Genomic DNA, 13,741 nt, shown 5'->3' on the forward strand with positions numbered 1-13,741 from the left:
ATTATAGTGACAAGGATAAGGATTTATTAGTATATTGCTCTCAATTCAGAAAGTTATTTCTTATAATACTTTATATGAAACAAGCATAAGCAAACATTTTCACATTATACATTCTTTTGAAAAATACAAATCCTTTACAATTCCTCACTCTTTGGGTGTAAAGACATTCCTTTGGAAGCATACAGTTTTCCCCATTTATATAACTAATGCTGGCAAAATCCTGGATTGCCAACCCCCCCCCTCCCATCTGGCTGTACATTAATGATCAAACGATGTGCTTCCAAACAAACGTCACCATCAGTGATATGACTTTACCTTTCTTGGTAAAGTGCAGAAACACAAATCAGGGAAGAAGGTCCAAAAACTATTACTCTGCCATAAACCAAAAGATCAGCGACTGTGAGTGACTTGAATTCATGAAGATGAGCTGACAAATTAGCCACACGTTGAGTTGAAATATGTGAAAAGCAGAGATCAATGAGATCGGTGAGTGAGCCCCAATGATAACTGTTTAGGCATTAAAGTAAACAAAGGAAAGCTGCATTCATTTGACCAAAATAATTCTTAAAACAGAATCATTCATACATTAAAATCGCCTTCAAAAAAATCCAGTCCATTTTAAACAAAATGTAAAAGGGGTTCCTGTGATTTTCAAATCACACTAGCCCAGATGTGGAACAAGTAGTGCCAGAAATGTGCTTCACATGAATGCACAGGAAAGTTGAATTCTGCACAAAAGGTTGGAGTAGAATACAATTTAATGGGAGGAATAAATAATCTTTGTGTCCTGCAGTTAGTTTTTTAAACATGTGAATGCCACACTCAAAGTTGCATAGTTGTGTTCAATGACAGTATGCATGTTTATGTTTTTCTGATGGCATGAGCTTGACCTGTGGCAGTAGTTTACTGAATGCCTTTCCTAGATTTAAGTCACAAAATGAACCTTTTTTAAAATCATGTTGTAGCCAAATTGCATCAATCCAACACTGCATATGTGGAATGGTTTTGAGTACAAAATGGACCAGAGCCTTTTCAACAAACCGAACTACCATCTTGGCACGGTACACTATGGGAATGCTCCACCAAAGTTATGGCAAAAAGAACAAGAATTAAAAAAAACAGACATGGGTTGTTTGGTTTTGATCACATCACCTACATTATGTTATGACGCTGATAATGTTTGATGCAGCGCTGCATATCCACCTGAACAAATTCTGTTTCAAATCTTGTGTCTTACTTTATTGCCTCATGGGGATCCACTAAAGGGATTGCCTGAGACTTGATGAAGATGTGTTACCGTGTCAAAGTCAAGTCTGAAGCAGAGACATCAAGGCAAAGAGGCTCACAGAACAGGTGTGTGGTAAGGCCAAGTAGCTCTACTCTCTAGCATACAGGGCATGAAGCCTCTAACATCATTGCATTGTGTCCCTTGTGAAACAATACTGTCAAATTATACTCTGAGAGGGAGGCCATGTGTTCACACAGATTTTCTGACTATAGAGACTGTACAAAAGCCCAGCTGCTAGTAGAACTATTCAACTAAACACAGCAAAAACTCTTCTGCATAAATGTGAACAGGGGGGAGAATGCAGGGATACATTAGCTTCAAACTCTGAGAGTTAGTAATTCAAAAGTCTATACAAAAATACAAATTCTAGAATAATCTACACATTTTTCAAAGATGTTTACACTAAAATGTATTTACACTGTCGCCAGGACACCGTCTTTTTAAATGCTACTTTACAGCAGTTGTATACAAAAGTCTGTAGTGGTGCTGCACCTCAGATTACAAGATGTCAGATTACTCATGTCTGTGTGCAATTAACGGGGGAAGAGTGCAGCAGAATGCAGGGCTACTGCCAGTGTGGGGCATGCTGTGAAAACTAAAGTCTGAGTAACAAACTGAGGGAACCGGGATCAGTTATGATTTGATGCATCCCTGAGAGGGTTGAACCCTATAAAACATGGGATGATGACAGTAGCTCTTTACTGTTTCATGGTGGGCGTTACGTTCTTCACTGTGGAGTCGACCAAAGGTGCCTCATAACTCAATCATGCTTCTGTTTTTACAAAGTAAAGGCAAATTCAGTAACATGAAAACTCAACTAAAAATACAACAAGTGATTGGAATAAATTAATTACAGATCCTCTGTTACTCAATAATATTACCAGTAAAGATGAAAGAATCAAGCATAAAATAAATTAACATGTACAATTATAAATTAGTTTAAGTTATAGGCAACTTATTGATGTCTTGACTTAATTTCACTTAAAGAGACAGGCAGATCTGGTCACAGGTTATTTTTTTCAATTAACACATAACTGTCAAAAGAAGTTAAAATTGAAAAAAAAAAATCACATTTTCTGGACTACACTAGTCATCTTTGCAGAAAAAGAAAAAGACTTCATGTTGTGTGACAGACATGAGGGAACTTCCTTAAATTCCCACTGGGAACGATTCTTGTTCAAAAATTAAGCAAATTTCTCTAATGTACAGTGCAATCTGCTCATCTGCATACCAGATTGAAGCATTTGTTAGGACCTCTAGTACAGTACAAGGATATATAGACACGTTTGTTTTCCTGCCCAGGTGTGTGCGACTTTCAAGCCAGAAAAGTGGAGCTCTCATTGGATCAGTGCTTGGACAACACTCATCTGCTTCAATCATTTCTCGAGGGTTGATATATACACTTTGATTATGTTTCTAACTAAGGATCTACTGCCTTTCCTCTGCTTAACACAGCATTAACAAAGCTAAATCTCAACAAGCAAACTAATCCTGCTTTAAAAAACAAACTACTGCAATGAGACTCAACAGAAACGTTAGCCATACTTTGTGAATATGTGTTGCACAATGCGATACAGAACAGAATGCACTGCAGGTACAAGGGCTCAATACACACACTATATAGGGAGAAAGAGGAGGCGTCAGTGTGGAGAATGACTTGGTGTGGGTGGATTTGATGCCTGTGGATGCAACAGACAAACACAGGGTGCCAGCTCTCGCCGTTTAAGGATTGCCGTCAGTGGCCATGCTGAAGTCCTCGGCGACAAGCAGCAGAGCCTCGATGTTGGCAGCCGTGTCCGGGCTCTGCAGCGAGAGGAAGTCCGACACATCCATGTTGGATAACCCGTCAGATGATGGAGGGTTGGTGGCAGTGCTGCTCACTATCGTGGAAATAGTCTGAGCTGAGGAGGAGGAAGAGGAAGGAGAGGAAGAGGGAGCCTCCAGCCTCACCTCACCAACCTTGGAGGAAGACTCGGTGAGGCAGCAAGAAGAAGAAGAGGAGGTGGTGGAGGGATGGTGTGGAGGCTCTGTGGGCTCTGATATGGGGGGAGGAAGAGGTGGTTGTGGCGGAAGCTGTGCTGGGGCTGAAGCTGAAGAGGAGGAGGAGGAGGTACTCTTTGAACTCTTGTCCTTAGCAGAGTCTCTGCAGGCACATTGACACTGGCAGGACTCCTCCTGTTTGATGATAATGACAGGTAGGCTGAGGCCGATCTGCTGGACCGAGTTGCCTGAAAACCGAAATGGAGAAGATAACAGTGAATTCATTACTTTTAACTTGTCAAAAGTGTTGCAAGGAAGTAATTGAAAGAAGTGGACGAAAGTTAATACAACATGGAGTGATGGAGCACAGAATGTAACAGACTGCTCGAGTGTTCAAGCAAGACGCCTGTCACTCTGATTTCAGCTACTTATCACTTTGAGAGCTGTGACTGTGATGGTTTGCAAGTGCCATGACTGGTGTTTTTGATGAGTGTGGTGCCATGACATAAGATGTTTAAAAAAATGCTTTATATCTCTACAGTCTGTACAGAGCTTTGATAGAATTACCTGCTAACAAATTAAGTGCTTACATTGGTAATCAGTTATTATGAAAAACTATAACTAAATACTCTTTTACTTACCAGCATTTCCTCCCACTGGTATGGCTGTAGTGAAGAAAACCTTCTCCACTTTTGGAGCTCCTTGATGTGCCTGTAAACACACAATGAACGATGCACATTAAGCCCAGAGACTTTTGATTTTCCACTAAATAAAGCCATCCTTTGATGAAGAAAACTGACATCTTGCTGTGTCTATAAACAGAGTGATTAAATCATGAAAACAATTGTTTAATCAACAAGTGTAAGAAGTCACCCCCTGCTGGCTGCTGAAGAGAGTGCAGGTTTAAAGCTACTCTGGTTTGCTGTCCCAAATGGTGATCTTTCACCTTTTAAAGCAGTTATGTTGTTACAATTACACACTGATAGTTAACAGAGTTGTTTCTGGACTCTGTTTACTCTCTATATGAACTTATCAAGTTCTTGAATAACAGCTGAAGTGTAAGACACAGTGGTTTCCTAATCCTCTCACATAAGCAAACCTAAGATTAGCAGAATGAGCATGTGGTTCCCCTCATCTCGTGAATGTAGGAATGAGTTTTTAAACATACAAGCACACATGAAGAAACATCTGTATGATCTACTCACTGCCTGCTCTGGGTTCTGCTGACTGTTGGCAGCGCTGCTGAGAATCCACTGCAGGTTCTGGTCTGACATGACCAGACTGGGCTGCAGCAGGTTCTGGGTAGGAGCGATGGTGATGGTAGCCGGGGTTGTGGATAGACCGGGGCCAGAGTTGGGGACAGGGTCGTTGGCCAAAGGCACAGGTTGAGTCACAGCTGTCAGAGCATCTGTGCCGGCAGCTGCAACGACGGGCACAGGAGCAGCTCCTGGAGCTGTGGTGTTCAGTGCTGGAGCTGCTTGAGGAGGGGCAGAGATGGACTGTGGCAGAGGAGTGGTCTGGGTGACGCTGTTTGGCTGCAGGAATGTGGATGGCAGTGCGACGTATTGCTGGGGGGTGGTGTGTTTTGGTGCTTGGACAGAAGCCTGAGCAGGCATATCAGTGATCTGGGAACCAGGGAGCTGCATGAAAGGAGAAGGCTGTGTGGAGCTGACAGTAGCTGAAACTGCAGCAGGAGTGGAGGCTTGAGGAGGCGAGCTCTGACTGAGCCGGGGAGGAGCCTCCAGAACTGCAGTTGTGTGGGAACAGGGAGCTGAGGAGGTAGGATTGAGGGTAAAAGAGATGATGGATGAGGCGTCATTCACAACAGGGTGGGTAGAGGTCTCGAGGCAGAAGTGTTCAGCGAGGCTCTCTGAGAAGGGAAAAAAAATCAGTGAACAAAGGAACTTGGCAGAGCTGAAACTGACAGCTTCAAAGTATACTGACCACTGGGATGAGTGTCATCCTGGCTGACACTGTTCTCAGGACTCTGGAACATGAGCTCAAAAATTTTCACTGGGGTAACATTATTGAGGTCCAAATTTTGAGCCTGCAACAAAACCAGAACAACAAATAAAACACATTTATCTTAATTATCATATTCTCAACACATCAACTTAGGTGTAAAATATCAGCCTGTTAGTCCACATCCTCAGTTTTCACACTTACATTATTGATGTTCTCTCGTAGCTCTGAGTCTGTTGAGATGAGACTCAAGTCACTGAGGCACAGCGAGTGATTTGCATCCTGTAATTGAGAGAGAAATGTGAGCTGAGTGAGTAGCCACTGTTCTGAGATCAAGAGATGAGTCATGAAAACAAAGACTGAGGTGCAAATCTGGCACAATTTCAGAACTGCTGTACAAGTTAATTCGAGAAATGTCACCAAGGGGCACTGAGCCGTCTTTATGCACAGCACACATGTATTTGCACGTTTTTCTGAGGTGTGAATGATCTGAAGATGATAAACGTGTGACGCAGCTCTCAGCGACTGTGTTGGGCACAAACTGTGAAGTTGCTGTAACTGTCACTGTGACTCACTTCAGAGAGTGGATGGGTGAGAGTGACACTGAAGGTCTGTCCTTTGTCGTGGCCCCGGATGTGGCTCTTCAGACTGTACTGGCTGCTGAAAGTCTTCTCGCAGCCGTCACTGGGACAGTTGAATGGCTTTTCCCCTGCAGAACATAGAGTGAAGCAGAAGAGAGGACACTTGGTCTCAGGCAGCTGATAGGAAGACTTTTCAAACACAAACAGCAGACTGTTGGACTGCAGGGAAATCACTCGCATCAGACTATCCAAATGGATTTTGTGTGGGAGGCAGTGGTTAATGCAAAATAGACATGTCTGAAAATAAACAGGTGCCCTGTCAGACTGCTTTGATAAACAAATGTTATATAAAAAATGTAAGGAATGTATACCTGTGTGTGTCCGGACATGTGTTTTTAGGTGATGACTTGCAGCAAATGCTTTGCCACAACCGTCATGATCACACCTGAAAACAAAAACGAAATATAAAGCATGTGAGAAAATCTCAACAGTGGGTTTGATGATGAAATCGGTTAAAGAGGGGGTATCATGCTTTCCAATATGTCAAACATAGATATAGAGTAACAATGCTTGATATTCATACTAAATGTGCAGATTTTCTAACCACAAGAAATCCTTGAATTTGTCTGAAAACTGCTCAATGCGGTCTGTTCCCAATGTGGCCTGAGATCTTGATGAGATCTTTACAAGACTTGCTGGAATAATGAGGTCATCACATGTGGATTTCCTATCTGGTTCGTGACACTTTGGAGGCAGGGGTGTAGGGATGGCTAACGTTTGAGGTACTTTTATGGGTACCAACCACCAATTCACGTAAAATCAAACGGTACCATGTTTAGCTGCCTAGAGACATCCTTGTGACTGTGAGAGAGTGGAAGAGAGTAGGCGATTTCCGTGTTTCCCAGGAATCGGTATCGTATTGTTTCAGATGTGAAAGATACCCATCCCTCAACTTTACACACCAAAGTCTGGTCATAATTCTGCCCTGCACATGCCTCCAGAAGGCTGGCCAATCAGATGGTAGGGGATTTTTGGAGTGGGTGGCCTTACTTTTCTTTCCCTCTGTTTTTCTTTTTTCTCCTCAAATGAGGATGTGGCTAAGCCTGGGATGCTGAAGTTGGTGCTAACTGTTCAGTTATCGTGGGCCTAGCTTGACAAAAGGGGAAGGCTCCCACATGAGTTCAAAAATTCGGGGGGTCAGAGGCTACTAGGGGTCAAGCATTGGGGCAGGTAACGATATTTCAAAGCAGTAAGAAAAGAAAAAATACGCCAACATTTCCTCCTGGGAGTGAGTATCAATGTCCCTCATGTCATCACGAAAACACTTACCTGAATGGCTTCTCCCCCGTGTGAGTGCGAATGTGCTTCCTTAGGTCACTGAGTGTGGTAAAGTACTTAGTGCATCCCTCTGATTCACAGTTGAACGTCTTGCCTGTGTGGAGTCTCTGGTGTGCTTTAAGCCTGCAGAGACAGTAGAGTGTTACATTACACAACAATCAGAAAACACGCAAAGAGAAACAAACTGATATGGCTATGATATGTGTTTGGTTCTCTGCAGGCAGAGAGCAAACAGAATGCACCCATGTGTGGCATCAGCCAGGTGCTTTGAGTAACAGCTTCTGACAGGAAGTTGATGGCGGTGGCACAGCTTCACCAAAGCCCAGACAGGTTGTCATGGCAACTGGACCAATACAGGCCAGGGGGCTTTGTTGTGGACTGCTTGGGATCACAGAAACACTTTCAATGCTTGGAACAAAGAGGAAACCTGGCATTAGTCAGCAGAAACTGAACCTGTCACTGGGCTTGGTGCTGTCAGAAAGGCTGTTTTTTAATCCTTCAAGTTTGGAGTGATAAAATCAAGGTATGAGATGCTTATTTATCCTTGATTCAAACTATTTTAAAGTATCACCTTGTTTGGTGGGTTACCTACTTTGATGCAGGGTGCCAATTGAACCAAAAATGAGCTTCATCTACGAGGCTGAACTGATTTCTCTGTTTTGTTTAAAACTATTTATGTTAGTTTCTTTTAAGGGAAGCCATACCTGTATAAGGTGTTGAAGGCCTTTTCACAGCCCTGTACATCGCACTCAAATGGCTTCTCCTTGGTGTGAACTCGGACGTGGATCTTGAGGCTGTATGACGTGAGAAAGGCTTTTCCACAGCCCTGCTGATTACACACGAATGTGTACTCTCCTCGGTGAGTCTTCTGGTGCGTTCGCAGGTTGCCTGCGGTGCTGTACGTCCTTGTGCAGCCTTCGAACATGCACTGGTAGCGCTTTACCTGAAGAAGGAAGAACAGCATGTCAGCATGGTTGAGTTCAGCCTCTGTCTGAAATGCTTATTATAGCTACTGGTTCTGAGAAAGCAATTAGTTTATTAGTGCAAGTAATGACCGGCAATGTCATACGATGAAGTGACAGTCTGACTCAGTGTGACCTTTCAGACAAAGCTTGAACTAAGTGAGTACAAAGGACAGCAGAGACATGCTGCAGTGTGCCGGTCCCCTGCTCTGTTCTTTAAAAAAAAAGCCTTTGGGTATTCTGAATAAAAGCATCCATTGTCTGCTTTAAAAACACAGCTCTGATTGAGCATTAGGAGGGGAACATTTGTGGTTGTAAGCTTCACGAGTGAAATCCCATTTGTCAGCAAATGTTGCAGTGACTAACTGTTCCAGGATCTGATGAAATAAAACAATTTACTACCCTGTAATTTCCTGTAAAGATGCCACTCAAGATAAGACTGCATGTTTGTTCTGGGCTGTATCAGCTGTGGTAGTTCTTCACAGACGAATCAGCATGATGTCGTTTTGGCACCAACAAGTCAACCTTTCAAACATTTATTTCATTGAAGACTTACAGCAGGTTTGCAGTTCGTTTACACTGAGTCAGCCAAGTGCTGTAACATTTCAAAGAAAAGCCTGATCACTAATCTCAGAGATGTGGAGTCAAACTTAAATTTCAAAGAATCAGGGTTTATCAATAGTGAAGCTAACATCTGTGCAAATCCACAGCATGAAGCCTGCCAAAGCTTATAATCCAGTATTGTATTCCTCCCACACACATCGTGACTCTTCTCCACCTTCAGCTCCATTAACATGACAGAGAAGTATCCCCCAGTCTCCCACATGCAGAGTGGAGGAGACCACTTCATCACACATTAAACGGTCATGTGAGAGTATTTATGGCAGCATCACCAAGAGCTTGACTCTTCCTCTTCACGTTAACAGGAAATATCCCCCCCTCTCTTTTTTAAAATGTTGTAGAGGGCAAAAGTAGTTTTTTTCTGTGTCAAACACATGGAAGTAAAAGCACATGACATTATTCGGAGCACATCATAGGGTGGATGTACTAACAGCAGCACATGACAATGCATTGCACAATCTGTGAGGTTCTGTTGAGGTTGACATATACTTTTTTACTTGGCAGCTCTTGTGAACTGGACTTCAAAAAGTTGGAATCATCAACCAAAAATGAAATGCTACCTCTATTCCGTAGGCTTTGGACCATTTTCACAGCAGTGCCAGTTGAAGTCTTTCAGCCACTCAAGCATCACATCATCACAGCCATCACTAACTTCAGTGGTTACATTTTCCAGAACGTTGAATCACAGCCATAATCAGTCCCTTTGAGTTCCATTCATCTCCTCAGTCACTAGTGCTACTTTATACTTGTTAGCCCTCTGTCATGTGAATAAGGAGCAGTGATTGTAGGTAAATATTAACCAACCTAAAACCAGCACTGACAGTTTGGGATTTTAAGCTAAAATATATATAATTGTGTCAACTTGGGATTGAGTTGAGCAGCTTTTGATTAGTAATGCCTGCTGAGCATAGACTGTAATATATGCTCAAAGTCTTCATGATGTCACCCATTTGTTTCTGATCAAGAGTTTTTAAGCCTATAGTTGTTATAGCCTTATTGGCAATGCTGAATTTAACTTGGTTTTGTTCAAATCAAATTAAAGTGATACTCCAGGATGGAACAAGTTGGGTCCTATCACAAGGTTTAGGGCAGATATTACCCCTACAGCAGTGTTTTTGTGCAGCAGAAGCCCAGGGCACACGCACCAAACACCCCCACTCTGCTTGTCTGCCGGTTTCCTCTGCACTCAGATGGGGCCATATTTTACTTGACCAAAAACACAAATAAACGGACTCCCACCGAAAAAATCTGATATCGGTCTGCATTCACGCTTTATTTAGAGAATTTTCAGCGTGTTACTTTCACACAAAAACACCGCTAAATAGGGCTCTAGTTCTCATAGGGTAATTTCTGCCCTAAACCTTGTGATAGGACCCAACTTGTTCCATCCCGGAGTATCATTTTAAGGCAAAAAAAGCAGGGAATCTAATCTCATTGCTGGCAGCTACTGCGTCCCCCCGCCAGTCAAGCCACCCATGTCCTTATATGGACATACCAATAGTTGTATTAAGTTCTAAAATAACTACTTGTGGAAAATTAATACAGTTCGTGCTTCAAAAAATCTAATCAGACAAAAAAGTAAACCAGGCTTCAAGCATGTTGGCTTCTGCAGGAAATTTTTTTTTTTTTTTTGTTTTGCTTGGTGTGTATGTGGTTTCTGATGTTTTTTTTAGCAAGCCTCAAGTGGACTCATGAAGAACTGCAGTTTTTAACACTCCCACATAAAGTCATATGTTTGGACGGGATGTTGCTGCTCTGACCGACATCATGACATTTTGCTTCTTAACAGGCATCACTGATCAAAAATGGGGCACGGCATTCTTGAACGTTTTACAAAACAATATATTTTTTGGAGGAAAAAAAAAAAGTTTTTACAACAACTTTTGCCTCCAAATAGGCTTTCAAATACACCCTGTGGTCGCACAGATCAAATTTCAGATGTATTTATCACCAAAATGGTTGCCATTTCTAGCACATGCACTTAGGTGTCATGTTTGAACTTCCAACAATCGATAATCTAATCTAGCCATTAAGTAATGCGATAAGATAATACTATAAATTGTCCAATAGCACTGGAATTTACAGAATTACAGTAGCAAAAAATGTGGAAGGGAAAACTAAACTATAGTTTAACCAGAAGAAATGTGTAAAATCAAATTACAAGTATGTAAACATGCACAGGCTAAAAACATAAGAAGATAACTAGATCTAGAACAACAACATTGTGGTGAGGTATTGAACATGCTCATATTATACCACATCAATCAAAACATTGTCATATCTCATTAATACTGAGCCATAAATTTACAGCACTGACAAATAAAGTACAACAACGATACCAAGCAACAGTACACATTTAGAGACAACTCAAACACTGCATGCTCCTGTTAGGCATTAACACTAACAAGTCCTGACAAACCTCCAACCACAACACTTTCCTTTCATTTTCATTTCTTCATCATTCTGTTCTTTCTTTTTTACAACACTGTGTAACCTCACAGCATAAACAGATCATTTTCACCAAAAAGGGGATGTGACACATCACCAAGAACTCTTTCCTTTTCTTGTGACTCACAACCACCAGAAAAATGTCGAGAGTTGCAACACTTAGCTGTTCTGGTCTTGCTGAGTTTGTAGCATTGGAAAAAAAAGATGACCTGTAAAGGGCTCTCTGTGTTCTGTGCCACCAAGAACAAGATTTGTTGCATGCCTCTCAAGACTTTCCCAAACAAAAGCAGTCAAGTAGATCGATTAAGAATCATCCATCTATTGTTAGATTGGTTTTCTCAGACTATCTTTGAGGTACTTTCATCTCTCAACATTGTCTGTATCATCTGACATTTGCAACAACTGAATAAACACTGGCCTGCGTTGCTGACTCAGTTCTTCCCTGCAGTCTTTCAGCACCCTACCTCTTGCACAGAAAAAAAGACCCAGCTGCTTTATCATAGAACACTCGCTGTCAGGCGCTCAAATCATCCATTACTACTTATCAAGGATGGAAGTCAAGTAGGCGAACTACACTGTGAAAGCTTGTTCTGAAGACCTTTACAAATCAACATATTTGCTTTCGAATCTATACCATGTGAAATTTCTCTGCAGCCTTACCTCTCTCTGCTTGGTCTCGGGGCACTCCGAGTGTAGGGTCAGCGTTGCCCCCTCTATGTTTCGGGGCATAGGAGTGGAGCCTGGATTTATTGTGAACTGGATCTGGTCTGGAGATATGGTGTGATGAACATAACCCTGTGACATGCCATCAGGGTCATTCATAAAGGCTAGAGAGCCTTCCTCCTCGTCTCCATCACCCTCCCCTTCAGTAAGAAAGGTAACCCCATCTTCATCTCCTCCGCAGTGACCCTCCTCTTCACCCTCCTCATCTAGCCGGATAGGGTCCCTCTCAATGAGCACCGTTGTGCGGTCATAAACTCGACCAGAGGAGGATGAAGGTTCGGGGATCAGGTCATCATCTTTGTCATAGTGGATCTTATCTTCGTCTTCATCGTCATCTCGTCCCAGAGGATCCACCTCTACCTCAAAGTACATAGGCGCCTCTGTATGAGGGCCATTCTCACTCATGGTCCCTGGTGCCTCTCCTACCTCAGTAAGGAGCACAGCACTCTCACACTGGAAATGTTACAGCCTGAAATATATGAGAAAAAGCTGGAATTACTTCTCCTCTCTAGGATCTTGGTTTGTGTGATCTGTGAGGTTTTGGCAGCTTGAAACTAGTTGAAAGATGTGGGCCTATGTCAGCTGTTGACAAATGGAAAAAAAATAAAGAGCTGCATTCTACAATTATAAGAGATAATCAGCATACATATTCCTACGAAGCACTTATTCTCAAGCCTGTTTTAAAACCAACACCACAAATTATAGCGCTTAAGATAAGTATGACATTTCCACAGAATAAGTGGAACTTCAGCGAGTCAGTCAAAATAAAGTTAATCAACTCTTTACAACAAAAAACCGATCGTGTCAGATGATGATAACGTTGTGGTTATTGAGCCCTGTTTGGAGGACGTTGACGCTCCCTCACTGTCATCTAGAACTTTCCGATTTCAGCAGCCCAGAGAGCAATGAAACTGAGACATAACAGACATGCGTTTTAATTTTCAACATCTTAAGTTCACTGGGCTAGCATGCGTGAAATAGCTTTAATAACCCGACATGAGTGACTGGCAGATAATTTGTACATAACCTTACGTTGCATGATACGGCTAACGTTAGCTGACGACAGCGATAGTACTCGGTTTACAAACATAAAGTGGCCCGATTAAAACGCTGCTACTGCCAAGGGTAATGTGCAGATTTGTTAACATAGCTTACAGTCATGCTATTACACCAGTTATTTAGCTATAGACTGTAGGAAAGCTTTTCTGAAATCGACTGACCTGACGCAATCTCACAGAATACATTTGGTCACTACTGGTATAGCCTCTATGAAAAGTCGCTAGCTGGCCGATACAAACAGATATATCCTTTCTTATTTAGGCTACAATCACCATATTTATAATTTTTTAACATTTCTTAATATAAGATATTTTTATATCAAAATTAAAAATCAAAGTACCAATTGCTGACTTTACCCGCAAGCCAGCTCAGTAAGTATAAGGCTAGCTTTACTCCGTCAATGCCCACTGTCCTTATTTCTATACACATGAATAGCTTAGCGAGCTAGCAACAATTAGCTCAACAGCTAAGCTACACACGCTAGGTCGTTTACTGCCGATAGTTCACATGATCTTTAATCCATGTGAGGACAACACATTTTGTCTTAAGAACCGGTACACCAAAATTACACAGTCACACATGTTCAAATTCAGAGAAGTGACATATATTACATTTACCTGCGTTTGATTTGCAGCCTTATCCCTGTGCCTCAGATGTTTAGCACTCTATCCCCTCCCTAGGATACCAGACAACGTCACAGATTCAATACCAGTCGTAATGAATTATGGGAAATTAAATATCATTCGCATGCTAAATGAAACCCTGAATCTTCTTTACCT

The 13,741-nt window shown here is 42.0% G+C and overlaps 1 protein-coding gene across 2 annotated transcripts; it reads right to left on the minus strand.

Moving 5' to 3' along the window:
* Positions 1-35: 35 nt before the first annotated feature.
* On the minus strand, positions 36-13,693 carry mtf1 (metal-regulatory transcription factor 1). Of its 2 annotated transcripts, none has more exons than XM_074682697.1 (11): positions 13,580-13,693; positions 11,841-12,372; positions 7,854-8,092; positions 7,141-7,272; positions 6,183-6,256; positions 5,806-5,939; positions 5,435-5,512; positions 5,213-5,315; positions 4,474-5,138; positions 3,910-3,979; positions 36-3,516 (listed from the first exon to the last, which is right to left on the minus strand). In XM_074682697.1, exons 2-11 carry the CDS (start codon positions 12,306-12,308, stop codon positions 3,011-3,013), a joined length of 2,469 nt encoding a protein of 822 aa, XP_074538798.1. In that variant the 5' UTR covers positions 12,309-12,372; positions 13,580-13,693; the 3' UTR covers positions 36-3,010. The 2 variants fall into 2 exon arrangements, with proteins under 2 accessions (XP_074538798.1, XP_074538799.1); XM_074682698.1 differs by lacking the exon at positions 13,580-13,693 and adding an exon at positions 13,303-13,538.
* Between the last annotated feature and the right edge of the window lie 48 nt (positions 13,694-13,741).

This window comes from Halichoeres trimaculatus, unplaced genomic scaffold (genome assembly GCF_033239565.1).
Source record: "Halichoeres trimaculatus isolate MK-OKI-2021-1 unplaced genomic scaffold, fHalTri1.1 fHalTri1_scaffold_12, whole genome shotgun sequence".
Lineage (NCBI taxonomy): Eukaryota > Metazoa > Chordata > Actinopteri > Labriformes > Labridae > Halichoeres > Halichoeres trimaculatus.